The 21805-nt window shown below is 34.9% G+C and overlaps 2 protein-coding genes across 4 annotated transcripts; one reads left to right on the forward strand and one right to left on the reverse strand.

Annotated features, from left to right (window-relative positions):
• Positions 1-444: 444 nt before the first annotated feature.
• On the reverse strand, positions 445-2160 carry LOC108002149 (alpha-endosulfine). 2 transcript variants are annotated; one of them, XM_017063646.3, is made up of 4 exons: positions 2025-2160; positions 1799-1862; positions 1457-1573; positions 445-1275 (listed from the first exon to the last, which is right to left on the reverse strand). In XM_017063646.3, exons 2-4 carry the CDS (start codon positions 1838-1840, stop codon positions 1105-1107), a joined length of 330 nt encoding a protein of 109 aa, XP_016919135.1. In that variant the 5' UTR covers positions 1841-1862; positions 2025-2160; the 3' UTR covers positions 445-1104. The 2 variants fall into 2 exon arrangements, with proteins under 2 accessions (XP_016919135.1, XP_016919134.1); XM_017063645.3 differs by having other exon boundaries at positions 1967-2106.
• On the forward strand, positions 2143-3556 carry LOC108002148 (uncharacterized). 2 transcript variants are annotated; one of them, XM_028668849.2, is made up of 3 exons: positions 2143-2282; positions 2508-2574; positions 2667-3556. In XM_028668849.2, the coding sequence occupies exons 2-3, from the start codon at positions 2539-2541 to the stop codon at positions 3438-3440; spliced, it is 810 nt and encodes a 269-aa protein (XP_028524650.1). In that variant the 5' UTR covers positions 2143-2282; positions 2508-2538; the 3' UTR covers positions 3441-3556. The 2 variants fall into 2 exon arrangements, with proteins under 2 accessions (XP_028524650.1, XP_016919131.1); XM_017063642.2 differs by lacking the exon at positions 2143-2282 and adding an exon at positions 2286-2348.
• The last annotated feature ends 18249 nt before the right edge of the window (positions 3557-21805 follow it).

Consider the following 21805-nt stretch of genomic DNA (forward strand, 5'->3'; position numbering starts at 1 on the left):
TATATTAATTATATAATAGTTGATTTTAGAATACTAAAAATTTTATTGCAAAATAAGAATTTATTCTATAAAACTAGAACAAGATAGAAATAGAATATATTTATAATATTTATAATAGCAATAATAAAAATAATAGCAAAAATAAATCATAAGCAAACATCATTACATGTATGATTAAAATATAATGTGATTTAATATTTAAAATGTTTTATCTATAAATTTATTATTTTTTTACTAATTATTTCAATAAATAATATTTTACATATAGAAAAATTATTATTCAATATATATTTCATCAATCAAAAATTAATACAAAAAAACAATTTTATTAAAATTTCCATGTACTTTAACAAAATTTATAAAAAAAAAATTAATAAAAGTTTATTATTCAAATTTATTTCTTCTTTCTTGTCAAAATAATGGGAGTAATTAAATAAATATTAGTAAATTTAAATTGCAATATATTAATAATATAGTTTACAATAAACAAAACAACTGCTATATTAAGATTATGTTAAGTTAAATACAGATTTTAAGACAATCTGACATCTTATAAGAATATAGTCTAAGCACATCACAGCAACTTTGGAAATGCAGATCTGTATAGTATCTCATTCTATTGCATATACAAATGGTTACAACTTATTTTTTTTTTATCATCAATCTTGTATTTTTAAATATTTAACTTCATTATTTATTTTAAAAATAAATTTTGAAATTCTATATTTATGTTTCTAAAATATCATTTCAAACAACACAAAATTATTAACACTTTCACTTTAAATAAAAGAAAGATCAGAATAATATTAATAATATTTGATACATGATACATTATCATAAAGTATATAATTTTTTTGAAGTACCTTAAAAACTTTCGTCTTTGGAATGTTTTTATGGCACATGATATACTGAAAAGATATACATATTATGAACATAAATCTTTTTCAATATTGATAATGTATAAGCATTCAAAAAACATAAAAGTTGAAATTTCAAAATAATACCATTTATAAAATATAAAGATATTGAATCATTTAAAATTCAGATTGCATATAACCGCATTATATCATTTGAGTTGCAATACTTTTAAAACAGTACAAAAATTTATGATGTAGTTGTTGTATTAAATTTTTGTTGAATTATAGATGTTTTTCGTTGTGGTACTGTTTCAGGTGTAGGTATAGCATCACCTGTTGGCAAAACACCAGCTGGCTTAGGCTTAGCTGTATATTTTTGTTTTGCCATTTGATAATCTCCAGAATCAAAATATTTTTGCTGAAAATATATTACATATAAGTTATAAAATTTTTATTATCCTAATTTTTATTATATGTATTTATTATAAAATTATTATTATTTTTAGGAAATTTAACCAAATATTAAATCATAGATATTTAAACAATAAAATTATAATAAATAATAAATAAACAAAAATTATAATAAATAATATTTTTACCCCTTTAGCTAGCCTTTTTTGTAGGAATGCTGAATGTCCACTAATTGGACGTCCAGTATTTGGAAATTTTGCTCTTAATTTTGCTTCTTCTATTTTCTCAATGTCATTGGAAGATAACTGAAACAAAAATTATTTTTTTTATAATTATCACACAAATATATTTTTAAATCACTATATTAATAAAATTTTTATTTAATTATGACAATATAATATAATAAATAATATAATAATGACACAAAATATTAATATTAAAATATTAAAGAAATTTAAAATTTATAGAGAACTCAAATATAAACTTTTAAGATAAATAAAAAATTAAAAGTATTTATTTTAAAATTTTACCTCAACTGTTTCAGACAATTCGTTTGCTTGATCGTTGCTCATCGTTGCTGTTTCTAACCACTTTCTTCGATGATAAATTTAAAAATTTTACAGATATTGGTCAAATATTCGTTTTAACACTACTACATAGAATCATATAGCAAAGAAACACAAATACTATTTACTTACATTAGTTTTTATTTTTATAAGATTTATTCATTTACTATTTTACGAATTTTATCCTTACCAAAAACAAATAACTGCCAATGAAAACTGTACATGAAAGCGTACAAAAAACAGCGTTTTATATATAATTATATATTTCTAGACAGCCGTTATTAAAATTCAATCTAGATAAATACGAATTTTCATTGCGTAAAAACGATAAAAATTGATGTTTAAATAACGATTTATAAATGTATACTATTATTAACTTGTATAAATGAGTTATTATCAAATGTGCTAATAATTCAATGCATATGTACATTTCTGATCAATAAATATAGTTAGTATTTTAAAATTTTATCTTAATAGGTCGCTCATCATCTACGTGAAAATATATCCTAAATTTGTAAATAACTTTTAAGTTTTAGAATTCTATTTGTAAAATATTATTATAAACTCTAATATATAAATTTAATATATATCGAATATAAATATATTATATAATATAAATTAAGTTCATTAATCAAGAATGTATCTTTCAATTAACAAAAATTTATGCATTTAGGAACAGTTAAAAGTGATTTGTAACGACTTTAATGAAGTGTAAAATTGACATGGAGTATAACAGTGAGGTAATATTTCTTGTGATAAAATTATAATATGTTGTTTAAAAATAAAATATTGTAAAATTATGTAATAATTAAAAATAAATTTTAAAAAATAGGTAGAATCGTCTTTACAAAGTGATTCTATTTTAAGTACTGCATCGAGTACAAAGTATCGTGAAGAAACTATTTCTATAGAGGAACAATCATTATTAAATTTTTTGCAAAAAGGAATATTGGAAACAAGTGAAGAAAATATAGCTTTTGGAAAACAAATATTACCATTATTGAATAAATTAAATTTGGAACCACAATCTTTGCCTAATGACATCAAGGAAGGATTGCAAAAAATAGCTTTAGTATTAAGATGTGAAAAATTGAGTGATTTTAATGATGTTGCATTGAATATAGTAAATGAAAGAAAGAAAATAGAAGAAAAGAAAAAACAGCATGAGGAGAAACAATTGGCATTATTATATGATGACCTTTTTAGAAAATATTCCAGTTTTTCAAAAAAACTCAATTATTTACAAGAAGCTGTAATTTCTCTTGAAAGCTTTATTGAGAAATCTCAAAAAGAACAAGAAGATATTTATTGTAATCATGCTTCATTATCTACAAAATTAAAAGAATATCAGCAAACTGTAGAAAAGTTAGAAACTGATTTAATAGATATGCAAGTGGAAGATCTTTACCCTACAAAAATATTAAATAAATATCATAGATATTTAGAAATGTCTGGTGAATTAGCGGAACTCAATCATTATCTTAGTCAGTATAAAGACTTGCCACCAAATTTACTACAAGCTAAAGCTTTAGTTGATGTTAAACGAAAAGAATATGAAACCTTGAAGAATGCATTATTAGACAAAACAAATTATTTTCTTGAATGATTAGATAATAAGTAATAATATAATTAGATAATAAGTAATATAGAATTATCAATTATTTTTTGTAATTTTTTTCACTTTTGTATAATAATAAAAAAATATATGTATATTTTTCACAAGTTTTTTTTAATTTAGTTTTTTTATCAATTTATTTATTATATATTATCTATTGATTCTTCAATTTCATTTTCATTTAACTTGTGCTAAACATTATTTAATATTCATAATTATACTTCGTTTGTAACAGAAAATATAGATCGGATATAAGAGAACAATAGATTAATTGTATGAATAAGATTCAAACTTAATTATTAGAAATATAATCAATTTTGATATTAATTTCGTTCTTGGAAATGATGTGATAAAATAATTAATTAATTAAAGTATTAATAAGAATCAAATAATACATGGTTATGTGCTGTTTGGCAAATAGTTATTATTCGATGCAGAAAAATAATTTTTTTTATAAGCAATATTGTCGAGCGAACAAAAATTATGGTGATTATAGATTTGTAACAATAAAAATTGACTAATGAATAAAATATTCGCGATTTTTTGATATCGTACTACAAATAATATTTATTAAATAAATTTATTAATTAATATAATAAATATAAAAAGCAAAAAAATATCTTGAGGAATTTTTTATGAAGTTAACCTTTATTATTACAATAATTTAACAATAATTTAATAATCATGTTTCTTGACAATCTAAAAATATCAAATTTTTAATAATATATATTATTTGATATATTTGATAATATTTTTAGATAATCAATTATTAAGGATAAGTTGAATAAAATAAAATTGAAAAGAATTATTATAAATTTTATTATTACATATATAACACATACAAATTAAATACAATAGTTTAACAAATATAATAACATGAACAAAATATATAAAAATGAATTTATCATTTTTTTCAATTAATTTTCAGTCAGTTTACTTTTAACTATTTATAAACATATCATTATTATTAATATCTATATAAAAAATAGAAAACTTTAAATGCATTTCATTTTAGTTCTATTATCACTTTATGTATAAATACATATATATAATGACAGAAATTCCGAAACAATTTTCATGACATTATATATATTATCTGTGAAATAGGTTATCTTTATTTTTTACAAACAATTATAGCTGTCATTTTTTTGTGAATTTTTAATTATTTTTTTTAATAGTTTATTTAACTCTAGAGATATTTATTTCATATATATATATATATAAGAGAAGAGTTAAAGAGAGAAGAAAAAAAATTGTCATTTTTTTGTTATTAACTGAAGTTGAAGTAAATTGAAAAATTATTAATATACAAGATTATTAAATATATATTATATATCTTTAAAGAAAATAATAAAAAAATCAATTTTTATTCCTTGTTTATCTTTTTTCTATCTAATTTATCTATATTTGCACTGTAAGATTTATTTTTTCTTCTGTTCAAGAGACATTTATGTATGATGTGATATGCATTGACTATTAATAAAATTAATAATTAAAAGAATATATAAATTCATTTAATATATATATATATATATATATATGTGTATATATATATATATGATAAATTAAAAAAATTATTTTTAAAATTTGATAATTTTAATTTGTTTATTAATTTTTGTTGAGAATTACATTGAAATGAATTAATGAATTAAATATAATTCTTCATTGCCATAAGATAATTTTTATGTAACGATACTTCTAATGAAATCACAGATTTTTATATCTAATCTATAACAAAATCATTAATTTTTCTTTTTAAAAATATATATTATTTATTATATAATAATTAATAATAATTATTGTTAAAAAAATTTAAATAATTTCACTAACCTAAATCTCTTATTTAGCTTCTTTTTTTACTATTTCGTTAAATAATCATAGATAATTGATTACTTTATAGATTTAATTTATAACAGATATAATAAGAATTGATCATCAATGCCATCTCTCGAGCGCCAAAAACACTTTTGAAAGTGCGATAAAGTAGAGTAACAAATGAAAATCAACGTTATCTTTTGAGTATTTTTAAAATGATGATTTCGATAATGAAGATTCTTACTTTATCTTAATCTACTTTCGGAAAGATATCTTTAGCACTCAAAAGATGGCACTGATTTCCCAATTTTTACTTTATTTCTGTCTCCTATTATTTACTCTTTTTGTCTACACTTAGCGCGTAATCATAGACGAAATATCAAACAATATCAAATTAAATATGTTTTTATCATTTCTCTTTTTTCTAATTTTAAATTAGAATTATAAATATTATATTTTCAGCTTTATAATGTATTTCTAGAATAATGATCTCATAAAACATAATATATTCTTATACAATTTTCTCACGGATATATTTAAATACTATTTTACAAGAAAATTTATTTAATCCGGAAATTCTAATTCGAATAAAAGTTTGATTTTGTATGTATAACATTATAAATTAGTTATGAAACAATAATTAAATTTTTGTCTACAAAAAATTTTTCTGAAGGAATAAAATTAATTTCCGAAGTTTCAATACGTTTTCATTATATTTTCGTATTCGGAAATTTTTGTTATAATAAGGTAATAAAGTTTTGATTTTCTAAACGTTTCGTAATTTAAAATAATTTAAAATTTCTCTATCTTATATTATTACAAAATTATAAATATAAAAAATATACAGTATTGATTTTGTTTTTTTAATGATATTTCATAAAAAAAATTATACAATTTATTATACTTCATGCATTTATAAAGTTTCATTAAAAATAAAAAATTAATCATTAAAACATTATTAAAAATAAATAATATGATAGCGATAGAACGTAAACAATATCGAATTCGGCAAAGAAAGTAAGAAAAAATAAAAAATTTTTTTTTCATAAGTTTATATAAATATTTCTAAAACATATGGTTAGTTATTGGTTAGAAATACTTAAGAAAACAAAGAGTTAGTATCATATATTTTTAATAAAAGAAATTAATAGAGTAAAATATTAATTTTCAAATTATTTTTTTACTTTAAGATTTAGAGTACGTTTACAAAACATATTTGGTTTTCAATCTTGTGCACATCTTATCACATTTCATCAATTAATGTGTAATGTTTGTAATTTGTAATAACAACAATTTTTTATATAAAATATATATAATAGCATGGAATCTATTCTAATTACCTTAAATATATATGATGATATATATATATATATATATATATATATATTTTATATACAAATATTTGTGTTATTTTTATTTGTAATTTTATATTGAAAATTTTCAATTCCAAATTATTAACATTGTTACTTTATTCAGAGTCAAATCGATAACATTGAGAATAAGAGTAAAATAATAAAAGAAGCATTAATATTCCTGAAGCATTAATATTCCTATGGGACAAAATAAATATTAGATAAGAATTAAATGTTAGATCTATTTCGTAAGTCTGTGATACACGTATGATTAATATTTTATTGCGATATAATAAAATATATATATATATAAAAAAATAAAATAGATATTTATAATTAGTTAGCATCTATCTAGCTAATAATAAAGATAAATAGATATTTCCAAGTTAAATAAAAGATGACAATAATATTTAACCATTTAAACGTATTTTATCTTTTTTCCTTTGTGATTACAAAAACATTTAAATACTGTGTGATTAAATCTTTCGAACAAATTTTCCAGCTTATAATAAAAAACGCAAAGATTCGTAATTAAAATTTGAATCATTCCTCGAATTATTCTTACATTATTTCTTTTTTGAGAGGATGTATAAAACTGAACGAAGAAGAAATCGCAATATATCGATATTACATTGAAACATAACATATCTTTCTGACAGGTTTCAAAAGAATAACTTTTCGATCCTCGATGATTTTTTGATTTTTCGATCTCCAGACACGTATTACGTACGTATATAAACATCAATAAAATTCATCTACATTTCTCGGCGAGAAGAAACTGGTACATAAACGAGGGAAGAAATAAAAAGTGTATAAGTTAAAAAGAAAGAAATCCCGATTCGGTAGCCTCGGAAGCATTCACGGCATAACTCTATCCGTATATGCGGAGGTTGGCGACGAGGAGGGATCACCCCCGACCCTGATTCGCTCGTCTGAAAACCTTGCTCTTTTACGCAATTTTAGCGTTTATTAAAGTTTGCTCGCAAATGAAACGAAGCCCATATAACCTACCTAATTTAGCGAGTAGCATTTTCGAGTGGGGGCCACTCCAGGAGAGGAGGAGAGGCCGGGTTCTATTGACAGCGGTTATTGCCTAACTGCGTGCCTCCACCTAATATGCCCGCTCGGGGATTCGCATGCAGGGCCGCTCGAACGAAAACTGCGAAACACGCCTGTGAATCTTTAATTCCGCCGGTGGTAATCCAGCATCCCTCTCTTCTCTCACTGCACTCCCTCCCCTTCCAACCCAGTCAGCCGGCCTATTCGAGCTTGATTTTTCCCTGGGCTCGCGAGAGGCGAACTGTGTATCGTATGGGAATTCTTTATCGTCCGTTTGCAAACGAACCCCCGGCATCGTGCTGACTTTTCATTTATACGATCGTCGATACCTGCATCACGCATTGATTTCATCCTTTTCCTTTTATCTTTCTCTTTTTTCCTTCTTTTCTTCACCCAAGTAAGTAATACGTGCACGCGCCTCTTTCTTTTTTTCTCTTTTCTTCCATTTAACCTATTTGCTCCATTCCTTTTTTCTTTTTTTTTTTCCCCTACACATTTTGATTTTAATGACGACGTTGTTTTGTTTCGAAGTACCCGATTTTTTTTTCATCTATCCTCCATATTTTTTCCTCTCCTCGTCATCGTATAAATTTTTGATGGAATATCCGGTTGAAGTGCGCGCGCCACGAGAGGTTCATTTAGTTATCAGTTATGAAAAAGTATTATTTTTTTTTTTTTTTATCATTTTTATTCCCTTCTTTTTTTTCCCCCCTCCCCCATTGTTTTTCGAACGCGCACGAAATAACTTGATCCTTTATCCTCGTGATCGAGTGTCATCATCGTATATCATGATACGAGGAGCGTATCGTTCAATCGTCGAAAAAAAAAGAAAAAAAAAAAAAAAATAAAGGGGAGGAAAAAATGCGAAAAAAGAGAGCATGATGCACTCGAAACGATTATTATTACATACACGAATACATTTTTTTTGTTGCGTTATAAATATTTTTTCCCCTCCTTTCGAAATAGTTTAGAACCGTCCATCTATTCGACACGCACAAAATCATCGAATCGAAGGACACTATTTTCCGAGAAACGAGATCCGCCACGATCGACATCGCATATTTTTTTCTTTTTCTATCCTGGCGTGGCACGATCGTGAGCGGATGCGGGGGCAAATGACGGCCCTGCCTGCATTTGAAACTCTGTTAACTCTCCGAATATTAGCTCGTCGAGCGAGATTAACCCCATTGTACCCCGTTGAAAATGATGACATCACCATTAAACTCCCGTCGGCTTACGGAAATTGATTAAACTATCAAATTAGCTCTACTAATATCAACACATCAACACGGAATACCGTGTGTCTGGCTACGGAGGTTTAAATCCGTCGTCGCCGGCGACGATGACGTGAATTTACGTGTCCAACGATCGGTTCGACGTTCGCATTCATCGAATCTGATTATATTTCCTAAGAGGTCCCCAATCACGAGTCTGTTGCATGCACGTTGGATTTGGAAGGAGCGAGCTTAATACCAATAACCAAAATCGAGGGGTGTGTAACGATCTCGGGATTCACGAGTACGGATGAATGAATAAAACAAGAGGGGGATAATAATTTAAGGGGGTCCAGGATCTTTCGAGAATGATTTATAATCCTTCCAATGATTTTAAAGTTTAAACATTAATTCTCATCTCACATGTAAAATTCTCGTATGCTCGGCCTCGAGTAATTCTCCATTCGAAAAATCATCAAAACGATAATTGTGCATCAAAGACTTTCCGGCTAAGTCCAGTGATTTATTGTCCCGTTTCAGCGCATCGTCGTTCCTCGTTTCCAGAAACAATTCTACCGAAGGGTTTGTATTAGACAAATGCGGTTTCTAATCCATTTACCTCGTTTTGTAATTCTCTAACCTCGTAAACCGGTTTACAAGCATGACAACTTATACAACGTTTCCGGGAACGGTTGCGCTTTCATGTTTCCTTCCTATTAAATTTTCAGATTAGAAATCCGATTATAACAAACGCTACACGTCCATTCAATATGATATAAAGTGTAATCCTCGAATTTGAATTTATATCACTATTATTCCTCTTCTTTCGCTTATTATTCTTTTTTTGTTTCTTTGACAGTGACAAATTGTGCCTGTCACTCTCTTTATCGCTCATTAACAACCGATAATTATCCTTCTTCCTCATTGTTTCACGCGTATCGATACGTTATTTCAAAAGTTTCTTCTTCATCAGAGAGATCCATTGAAATGAAAATCTCGCAACGAGAGATAGTAACTTAACTCTCTCTCTCTCTCTCTCTCTCGTCTCTTTTTTTCTCTCGAATAAACGATTACACGGTTACATACGCGATTTATAACGAGTGACAATTCGATCGTGCAACAGCAGAGGGAACAGCGTCGGTGTGTCGAGGCAAGGCATCCCTTTGCATCTGGTATCCAGGAACTACGGAGCGTTAGATGTACTGTCAAGGGAAGTGTGAACAATTTCGTGCATTGTCGAGACTATAATATGGATGGCTGGCAGGATAATTATTGGAGGCCGTTTGAATCTAACTGTTTCCTTCATTAGCAGTCTCAGTTCGCTCGGCTGTCTCCTTCACCCCTACCCCTCCTCGCCCGCCACCCTCCCCTCCCTCGCCCCACCCCACCCCTATCTCTATCACTTCTTCTCGCGTTCCCTCCCTCTATCTGAATTTTGTGCCCAGAATTACCCACCATTATCATAATTGCGCTATTACCGATAATATCTGCGACTCAGCTTCGAAACTGTACCTCGATGCTCTTAATCCATTTTCTATTTGGACAGCGGGCTTTCGGTGGACGAGAAGTCGCAAATTCCGTTGCGTAATTTCCGCCCCATTGAGCGTCTCTCTTAGGTATGGAATTATGTGTTTCGCCTATGGACGGTGTAACACCGATTGCCAACGCGGAGAACGAACCTTTGACGGCGTTTCGTGACAGCGCGTCGATTAAATAAGGGAGGGAGAGATGGGATAAAGAAAATATTCGCCCAGACGATTGTCACTTTTCAAACGCGATAAACGATCAATGGCATTATGTCTCGATAGGAAAGTTAAAAAATTGAAGACGTTTTAGTCGGTGAATGAAAGGTGAAAAATAACGATCGCGTTAGGATCATCAGGATTCATCTTCGACGTATCGATCGATTTTTGTATACCTCGTTGGCAATTAGAAGGGACAGCGGGCGGTAAGCTGAACGTGACAGTTTTTAGTAGGGTTGGAAGAACGGAGGGCTACCTCAATACCGCAAATAAATCCCGACTCCATTATTGTTTAGTAACGAGGTCGGTCAGAGAACACCGAGTGAAACCGGCGCGCCTCCGTAACATTTGCCTAATGTTCCTTGGTTTGCGCCCGTGTTCCTGCTAATCGTGCGTTCATTCCACCGCGGATGCGACCAGTTTATCAGCTTGATCAAGTATATTTAAATGCACGACCGAGATCGAGATGATTACATAAAACGTAACAACAAAATTTAATTCGATTTAACACTTGATCTTAACGATATCCTATGATAAAAGAATAAAAAAAATTTAATCCAAAATCTGTGTAACGTACACGCAAAGGATAATGGGAGAAGCATTAGGCTTTTTTTTTCATGGGAAATCTTTTCGAGGAATTTTTCGAATCACGCGAATTTTCATTCTTCTGCAGCGTAAAACTGCAGGAAAACTTTTTTCATCCTTCGCTAGCAGACGCAAGTGTCGTTGTATTGTCGTTAAAATAAAAATACGTCTCGAAAGGATGAAAATCTTTTTCCAACGGTTAATCGAATCGAAGAAATTTACGTACACCTCCGCGCAATCCTTCTTCGTTATCCGTCTATCTACCTCTCGTCCGCTCGTTGTGAACAAGGAAAGAGAGGAAACGAGAGAGGAAGAGGAAGAGGAAGAAGAAGAAAAAAAAGAAATTAATACCTTGCCGATGTCGTGATTGCAACTTATCTCGTTAAATTCCCGTTTCTTCGACGGGACTGGGAAAGTAACCCGTGGAATACGTAGACGAAGCATCGGATAGAAAGCAACGAACGGGCTGAGAGGAGGTCTAGAAGTGGAGCGTAGGTGGGGATGTGGCATAATTACGAATATTAATTGCGTTTCCAACGAGCTGCTGGAACCGGGGGCTGCTGAGTGCAGATGTCAACCTATTATCATCCCTTACGTTACAATGGAATATCTCGCTTTCTGTGTGTTGCTTTATCCATCCCTCCCTTTCCCTCTCCCCGCCTTCCGGAACCTCCTTCTCCCTCCCTCTCTCTCTCGTCTTGCTTATCCTCCTATCCTTCCTCTTCCCCCTCTCCCCCAGCTTCCTCTTTCACCCCTCGGCTGACGGTATCACCCCAGCTTTATTGCAAAGTTAACAATGTTACTCGTTCTTGAATAGCTGCGGAGTATCATTATCAACGTGTCATCGGCAGCGACGAGGATCGTCCGCTTTTAAGTAAAGTAAGAAGATGGTATGGAAACAGGAAGGAAGGAAGGAAGGAAAGGAAAGAAGGCGCGGGTTAACGTACGATGATCACGAGAAGGTGTCCCGTTTCATTTCTTGTTCCGAAATCGAAATCGTCCCCTATTAACCGAGGTTATAAGCGACAGGGGCGAAGAAACCTGTTGGATACGACGAATCGGTCGATGAGCTCGCTTTGTCGAGGGAGAGGGGAAGAGACGATAATACGTACAGAGTATTTTTCTCGTTCGAGCACCCACTCGGATTCGTCATCGATGTGACAAACGAAAAGTATCCGTTGTTCTTCTTCGTTAACCGTTGAATCGACTTTCCGAGTCCCGAATTCCGATTCTCATCGGCCGAACCACTCTCCGGCGAACAACAGAGAGAGGCTGGCGCAGAAACCTGGCAGCCTCTATATAAAGGTATAATGAAATTTCCTGTCACTGATATTCCCGGTGACGATTACTAAAAAGCCTGATTAATCGTCGGAACTAATTATTTAAGCGATTACACCGGTAGACATATCGTTGTTATTCGCATCACGACAAACGGAGGAGAGCCGGGTAATTACATTCTCGGCGATTGGCCACAGAATCGCGGCCTCCTCCTCGACCGGAAGGACAATGGAATAAAATAGTAGCAGAGGGCTTAATTTGCCGTGAGTGCCGGCTATACATCTCCGATCGACGCTGAAGTAAAAAAAAAAAAGGGGGGAAAAAGAAGAAGAAAAAAGAAGAAAGGAAAGGGAAGAAAGGGGTGCCAGTCGAAGAGGGGCGACGGAAGAGGGATGGAACGCGGAGGAGGGAAAAAGGTGGAAGGAGAGAGAGAGAGAGAGAGAGAGAGCCGTTTAATAAAAGTATGAATATCGCCAATAACTCGTCGCTCGTTCCCGAATAATTTCCACTCTATCGGAAAATAATTATACTTTATCGCGGCGGCCCTGTCTCCTCTTCTTTTCTTCTCCGCACCCCCGAACGCTCCTTCGCTCCTCTTCTTCGCCCTCCCTTGACGACGTCTCAAATCGCTCAATTATATTTCCTCTTCGTTCCTTCTGCCTATTGTCTCCTGAATCCTGCCACCGACCAATCCACCGTCGCCGTTACCCACCGCCAGAGAAATCCTTTCGGCGACGATCATTTCCTCGTTCTTCGTTCGCCCGTCGATTTTCAGCCCGCTCCTCGAGCCCGACTATCCCTCTATCCGGCCGCCTCTTCAACGGCTAATCGGCGTCTCGTTCTCCTCCACTCTATCCGACCGATGCTCCCCGTTAATTCGATCATTCTTCTTCGTTCCGACGAAGTGTACCGAGTAAGTATCAAGTGCTCGTGAACGAGTCGCGCATATTGGATGGCGAGGATTCGGATGATCGCGACGACCTCGACGCGCTCCAATCATCGCGAACACATTTTAAGGATGCGTTTAAAGCGTTTACTCGCTCCTTTCTTTTCTCTTTTCCCCTATTTCCGGATACGAGTACGATCGTATCCTTGGAGCCGACGAAACACGAGCAAAAGAAAAAAAAAGAGAAAAGAACAAGAGAAACAGAGAGCGTAGAGAGAATCGATGCGAACCAATCGTTCTTCTTCGGCCGGCAACTAATCGTTCATTCCCCCTCCCCATTCGTTTCAACGACTACGTCCAACACGTAGCCGACGCGCACACGTCGCAAACAAAGTGCCGCTCCTCTTTCAGCTCCTTTCAACGAGCGATTAACGCGCGATAATCGGGAGAGCGCGCGGTGCGCGTCCAAGTTAATTGACTAAGATAATTCCCGATCGGCCCTCGAGGCCGACGTTGAAAGCTGCCAGGCCTGAAGATAAAAAAGGAAAAGGGAAGAGGAAGGAGGGGAGGGCGAGCGGTGACCCTGGACCGTCGTATGGTGGTGCGACGATGATGGTCGCGTCGAGGGTTGATCGTTTGCCGGTGGGGTGCGGAAAGAGATCGGCCGTGAAGGGGACGCGGAAGAAGAAGGAAGCGGGCCAATGAAGAAGGACGCCGCGAAAGGAAGCGAGGTGGGGGAGGAAGGGGAGGGCGAGATGGGGCGAGATATAGAGTCCTTAACGTGCGTAGGGGGATGGATCGTTCGTGGATGGCACGCGTGAATGCGCCTTTATAAAGAGCAGTCGGTGAATTGATATAAGTGAGCGGTTATTTCGCGATCATTTGGAATTCCCCGTGAATACAGGGTGGAGGACGAGGACTTTGGTGGTGGTGGTGGTGGTGAGGGTGTCTTCTGGGATCGGTGGTGGGACTCGTGGGGGGAGTATTCAGCCACGTGTAGCCACGGTTACGCTACGTAACGGATCAAAGCCAATGGCCCTGATCGGACTTCCGAATGTTCCGCCGCTGTTCCTCGAACATCCACGAATCCCTTCTATCCAATCCCGCTCACCCACGTACCACGACTCGCGTGCACACAGATGCGACACAGGGATGTGCCGCGCGATTCGCTCCATCGGTCGCCTCGTTTATACCCAGCTCGTCGATTCTCACCTCTTAATATCATACCTTCGTTACAGGCTTTCGATCGCGTCTGGCTGCGTTACCGTAATTGGCATCCCTGATACCGAACGCGAAATTTTCTCTAATTTATCCGATCGATGAGACCCATCCTTTGAGCTCTGATTAAATGTTTGAAAAAAAAAAAAAGAAAAAAGAAAAAAGATAAAAAGAGAGGTGGAGGAATTTTAAGTAATCCGAATTGGAACGTATCGAAGTGAATAATTCAGTTCGTTGAAAGGTCGCGTTGAAGTAATTAGGGAACGGGAATTAATTGTGATTGTTTTAAAAAGAATACGAGTAGAAGAGGAGTAATTTTTGAAAAGTATAATTTTCACGGAATTAATTAAGATACGGATACTTTTCCGAGCGATGGTTTTTAAAGAAGGGGCAATAGAAGAGAGATATAAAGACGGATGATAGAGAGGGTGGGATAGAGGTTAAAGTTTATGGCGCGGCAAGGAGAGATTGAGGGAGTGACGAGGGCACGGGCCAACGAAGAAATAAACCGGGCACAAACACAATAATTACTGTCTCTTTATTTGGCTGTTTGTTGGAGACGAGGTCTCGGCCTTCTCTGTCCCTGTCTGGTTCGGACGGAACGTGGTGCGCGTCGTCGTTGTGCAGAAGTTAATAAAATCCCGACAGCCGCGTCGGGGTGCGCAGTAACCACCCTCTCTGCCTCTACCGATCCTTCCCTCCGCCCCCTCGGGGGTTAGTTTATTTAGCAGAGGCGTAGTCAGCATCTCCTTGCCTCTATCCTTCCTTTTTGCCGATCTATCCATCTATGCGGTTAGTAAGTACATTTTAATCTCGCCCACTGTCTCGTCAACACTTTTCGTTTCTTTCCGATCGCGCAACTTACAACTTATTTACCGCAGCATTGCTGCATCCTAATTTTTTCCCGTGCCTCGATTTAACTATCATTTAATTACACGCACAATAATTCATTATTATCATCAGTTAAATATATTCGTAAAGTAATCTACTCGTGATATTTCTTTTTCGCGTAATAAGGTTAATTGGGTATGTAAATAAGATATTCGTATACCGTAAAAAAAAAGAAAAAAAGGGAGGAATATGTGCAGAGAAAACTGTGACACGATAAGGTCGGTAGCTGGGTAATCCACCTTTACCTCTTTCTTCGCCACTCTTTCATTTGTAGACAGCGTGTACAAATCTACTTGGTTGTGTGTACGTACGTAAAGGATCGTTGGTGGTAGTACACGTTCACAGAAAACGTAAAGGGGTAGTCTTTACCCCGTTTATCCCATAAAAGTCAGCGGTTCTTCGGTCTCGGTTTATCCGGTGTGCGGCGTGCCACCCGACAAAGCCTGGTGGCGCCTCAGGGGCCAATAACGCGACGCCCCTGATATACAACCACGAAAGAGCGTCCACCCCCGACCACCTACCTCTTCGTGGCTGCTCGACCGCGTTGTTATCGCTTGAAAAGGATCCGAGCGTTAAACAAAAAAAAAAAAAAAGAAAAATGAGAAAAAAAAAATAAAGGAAAGGAAAAAGGAAGAGGACGGGGTAATTTTGGGAAAGGATACGGGTTGTTTCGCTTTTCAGTTTTTTCTTACCCTCGTTCGACTCTTCTTAATAAAACCAATGATAAAGTAAACACGCGAGTATCTTATTTTAATATCTACTTATTTATCGAAGATGAAACGTTAAAAAATGATTTCTCGTTATCCTATCTCTTTCTATCTGATTAAAATAAAATGTTTGCTTGAAAAAAAAAAGAAGTACTTTTTACTTTACGTAAAAAAAAAAAAAAAATAAAAAAAAAAGAATGTTTTGTAATCTGTAAGCATGGAAGAGAGTTTATCAGCGAACGGATGAAGCGGATAGGAATGGGAAGAGTGGCACGATAATTGTAAGATTAAACGTTCGAAACCGCCGATTATTTCCTGCTCTCTCTCTCTCTCTCTCTCTGTCTCTCGTCTGGCTTCAATTCGATTCGAGCCACGTCGATTGCTTAAACATGCAGTCTTCGCCTCGTTTGTCTCGTAAAATTCAATGGTTCTCTCCGGTTCATTCGATGGTAACAATACGCGCGTGCCCCCGGGGGATAATAACTACGTCCTTGATACCGTGACTTCCCTTACAGAATCCACGCTAAACTCGTTCTCCCTCTCTCCCACCCTCCCATCCCCCTTTTTCCTTAAAAAGAAAGGACGCGGGCCAATTTGAGGCTCGTATTATCTCGTTGTTTTTACACGCTCCAATAAGCCGGACTACGACACGATGCATAGATAAACGATTTTATACCCCTTGGCTACCATCGTTTTTTTTTTTTTTTTTTCACGATGAAAGGAAGCAGAGATTCATTCATTCATTCGTAATTCCCCGATGCCTTTTAACATTGATTTAATATATACCCCTCCCTCGTTCGTTACCTTCTTTGTCATTAGCATCGATATCATTTCCCTGTTACGCGATATTAACGCGTTTAACTACCGCCTCCGTCGTCGTCCACCCGCTATCGTTACGATTCCGGTGCTTAATGAATTACATCGAGATTAATTTAGATTATCGACGATAATAATTTCTATCTTGATATTTTATTCGATATTTTCCAAAGGAAACTATTTTCCACTCCAGCAGTGTCGTCAAATTCCTTCTTCCCCTCTCGCACGCGTACATCTTGATTCGATCGTTCGATGATTTTCTTTTTCAACGTTCGATTATCGATTCGATATGGTATATAAAAGCGTATAAAGGCTAGAGAGAGAGAGAGAGAGAGATGTAAAATGCGAAAATAGAAAACAGGAGGAGGAAGAAAAAAAAAAAAAGAAATGAAAGTAGGCAGGAAAACAAGGAAATGAACGAACGAATCTCTTTTATATTCGTTCGAATTAAACTAGCAGAACGATTGCTCCCTCCCTCCCCTCCGCTTCGCCATTATTCGTCACAACGCTAATAAAATACAGTGCTACCGCAGCGTGAAGCTGATAGACAGGGAAGATTCGGCGATAAGTTCTTTTTTTTTCCACCCTGTTTCTTTTTTCCTTTTTTTCCTCCCCTTCTTTTTCCCCGTCCTCCGCGTTCGTTTGGCTCGCGATCGAGTTATCCTCGCATATCCTCGTCGTCGTCCGGCAAATACGCGAGGGGGAGGGGCGGCGATGCCTCGACCGAACTTTCGACACTCGAAGACGCGCGCCGGTTATATAGGCGCGTCGGTAGTTCTTGGCAAGGGGCTTGCGTTTGATCTTCGAGCCGGTTCGTCGGCTCTATTGTGAATTGTATCTGCTTCCTTTACGCCCGATTCCATCCCTCTCCTCCCCCCTCCCCGCCTCCCTCAACCCCCGTCACGCGTTACCGTCGCGCGCGCGGCACAGAATCTCCTCTCTTTTGCAGATTTAATGTTGCCTATTGTAGAATCTCGCCTCGCATGCCTTCCTTTCCTGTCCCTTTCCCTTCTCCTCGCTCCTTCTTTATTCAACCCTCTCCCCTCCCACCTTTCGATCCGTGATATAACAATTACACCCACGAGTTATCAGCTCCTATCCTCTCCAATCCCCTCCATCTCAATCGTGTCAAAGGAACACCTCTCCTCCTCTTCTTCTTCTTCTTCTTTTTTTTGTTCGATCGTTTCGCGAGAAACGAAAACTATCGACGAACGAACGAGAGAACTGGTCCGTTTCGTTTCGTTTCGTTTTTCTTCATCGATTTCTGTTCGTATATCAAAGTGGTACAAAGTCGGTTTACGCATCGCCGGATTCCTATGATTTTTCGCGGGAAGAAATTTTAAATTTTGTTTCTACTTCAAGCTCGGAAAATTCTTTAACGTATAATGTAATCTAAGGAAACGATGTGAATAATTTTTGCTTATTAGATACGTGTATATGTGAATGAGATTTGTTCATTAAAGACAAACATTATCTATGTTAGATAGCAGGAGAGTTTTCAAAGATGTTCAAAGTTGAAAATAGATTGGAGGATAAAGGATAATTAGTTTCGTGAAAATTTATCTGATTGTCAATCTCTTGTTAATTAGATGACAGTGTTCGGATAACGTCATTTCATCGGGACATTCGGTTATTATGTTACCGATCGTGGATCTGCTTGTTGAAAATTTATTGAAAAATTGTTCGCTCATCACTTTTTCGATATCTCATTCGATATCGTGGCCCTCTCTATTTAATTTTTTACAATTCCATATATGAGCATCGCAAACAAATAAAAAACAAAAGCGGTGTCGGTCGAAATGAATTCGGAGAAAAATTCTGCTTGTTTTTACCTATAGTTTTTACCCGAACTCTTTTGTACGATAATTTATTAACTAATAATATCAATAAATTGACAATTCAACATGTCATACATGTTTTTAAATTTTATAATTTAACGTCAATATGGAATAATTAAATGATTTGCAGTTTCTAATATTTATTCAGAAAATTTTATTTGTTCCGTTAACAAATTTGTTATTGCGAATAATTTGCAAAATATCTCGTTATTTGTAAATTTATTTGCAAATTGTTATTATATAAATGTACAATAGTATCGCTTTAATAATATATAATACAATATAAAAACTAATCTTGATACAAAGTTAGTAGGCTACCAAGCGAATTAATTATTTCGTAAAATAATTTGCGAAATAATTAATAATTTATTAAATCAGAAAATGATTAGCTCGATAAATCATCCGGATAATCTTTTTAAATGTTAAGATTATCGAATTGTGTTCGAAATCGGAATTACCTCCAATTACTTTTCTAATTTTTTTCTACACATCTGGAATCATCAACGATCACGCTAAGAAGAATTAAACATCTGTATGGAATTAACCGTTCAACCATCTACTTGCGGAGGATCATCCTTTCACATCGTTTCTTGGATACGAGCGAGGACACTTTGACACATTGTCGTTCCATTACATCCTTCCTCCTCAACTTTGAACAAATACCTCACTCGATTAAAATATATACGATGCCCTCGTTCGTACATTTATTACATCGAGGATAATCATTTCGCAAAATATCGTTTCGTAAAAAAATCATCGTTCTCTGATCGATTTTTAACCCGCGCGATACATTTTACGCGCGCAAGATCAATTTTCTATTTTTTTTTTCTTTTTTTTAATATACCGTTCATATGCATCGTCCATCCCCTCCTCTCTGGACCGAATAATCTGCTTTCGTATGTATGTAAAACCATGACGTCGTTTCTCGTCGACAAAGCGTTCTGTTTCCAAAATCATCCGTGTAAGAGATATTTTTTTTTCCCCGGCGATACGGTACCGCGATATTCCCAAAAATCTGGTTTGTAGCGTGACGAAACGCGAAGCCAGTGACCCAAGCCCAACCCCCTTTTCCTGTCCCCTCTGCCACGGTTTATTTGCATTATAAAGTCCACTATACAAAAGGGGAGGGATGGGACACGACACACTGTACACCCACACCTTTACGTGATTGACGGAAGATACTCCGTTTGGTTAAATAAATCCCGGAAATTTAATATTCGATCGACGAACAGGCTTGTAACGATCAAATTTTTCCCGATTATACGTATGAAATTTAACCGTTTAATTGCGCGACTTTGTTAAACGTACAAGCCTGTTAAATTCGTTTAAACGGCTGCGTCGTTCACGTTGGCGTATTTTGTAAAATTACACGCAAACGCGCCGGAGACAAACATTAAATTAAGAGGAACGAACTATTTCGCTCTTGGGCGTGAAAGATATCCGAATAATCGATGTTTAAACTCGTTTATTGGCCGATAACGATTTACGACCGCCATCTTTATCGCGTTACCTTCTAACGCGATCTAACGTTACGAATTTCCAAACAATGTATAAAATTATTAAAATTCGGAAAAATCAATCGAACGTAATTATCATCGAATATTAGGATTATTATAAAATGGTCAAATTGAATTCGAATTTTTTGTTTTTTTAAGAATTATTAAATACGCGTAGATATCTAATTATTTAAAAAAAATATATATATATATATTCACATTGCTAATTATAAAAATATTATTTCATGTAATTTACGTTTAATCGGGAAACAATGGGTCGTCGTAATGCCCGAAACAGCGATTTTCGAAGGAACGGTTGAAAAATCTTGACAAAGACGCTTTGGATTAACAACGGGTCACGAGGGCCAGATTATTTCCGAAGGAGAAGAAAGAATGAAATGTTGCAGAATGACACAGGAATGTTTCAGATTTTGGGTCCATAATTTCCTCTTTGTCCTTAACCGCATTTTAGAGATTAAACTACTGATTTCAAAACCAGGCCTCGTGTTGAGAAAGGCGTTGTCTTAGAATAAGTAAGGATAATCGTAAGTAAATTTTTGAAAAGTTTTTGAATGGACCGATCGACGTGGACGACCTCGTTTCTCACAAATATATTCCGCAGGATTTCAGTATTTGCCAGGTTTTACCTGAGACTTCCGTTAGGCTTTAATTAGTCATCAGACAGCCAGGTGTACGTTTTGAAAGATAAGCGAGTTGCCATGTGATCATGATTTACGATAAAAATTTCAATTTCGAAAAATCGAATGACTTAATGTGAATAATTGCAATGGAATAATAGTGTAACGATATATCGCGCAAATTTTTCTTTCTTTTTTTTGAAAGGAGAAGGAAAGAGAAAGAGAGAAAGGAAAAAAGAGAAATCGCGAACGGTATGTTTTTGGTCAGATAAAATCATGAGAAGAAGAAGAAGAAGAAGAAGAAGAAGAGGAAGAAGAAGAGGAAGAGGAAGAAGAAGAAAAAGAAGAAAAAGGAGAAAAAGAAGAAGAGGGAGGAAATTAATCGCGATCCAGAAGAATTGGCGTACATCTGAAGACGCGGTAAATAATCTCACATTTCGACGAGAGAAGAAGAAGAAGAAACATCGCGTCGATGGATCGAATACGAATCGGTGCGAGCGAGAAAGATAGGGTAGGAAAGAGAGACAAAGGGACGGAAATACGGGACGAGAGCAGAAGGAACGAAGATGAGAATAGAGAGAAAGAGGATCGGATAGAAGAAGGAAGAACTCTGAGAAGTGGGAGGGGGTAGGAGAGGAGGTGGAAAAAAATCCGGGGATTTACGCGGAAAGGGCAAAATATTCCCCGCCCAGGTCTCATTCAACCCCCGAGTACGGGGTGGCTTTGGGTGAGAAGCGTGCGCCCTCATTGGCGGGGAGGCTAATATGGCGGTGTTAGGGGTTGCGAGGTGGGGCGGCTGTATGCGATATTAAGGGCTGCTT

Source organism: Apis cerana, linkage group LG1 (assembly GCF_029169275.1).
Source record: "Apis cerana isolate GH-2021 linkage group LG1, AcerK_1.0, whole genome shotgun sequence".
NCBI classification, from domain to species: Eukaryota; Metazoa; Arthropoda; class Insecta; order Hymenoptera; family Apidae; genus Apis; species Apis cerana.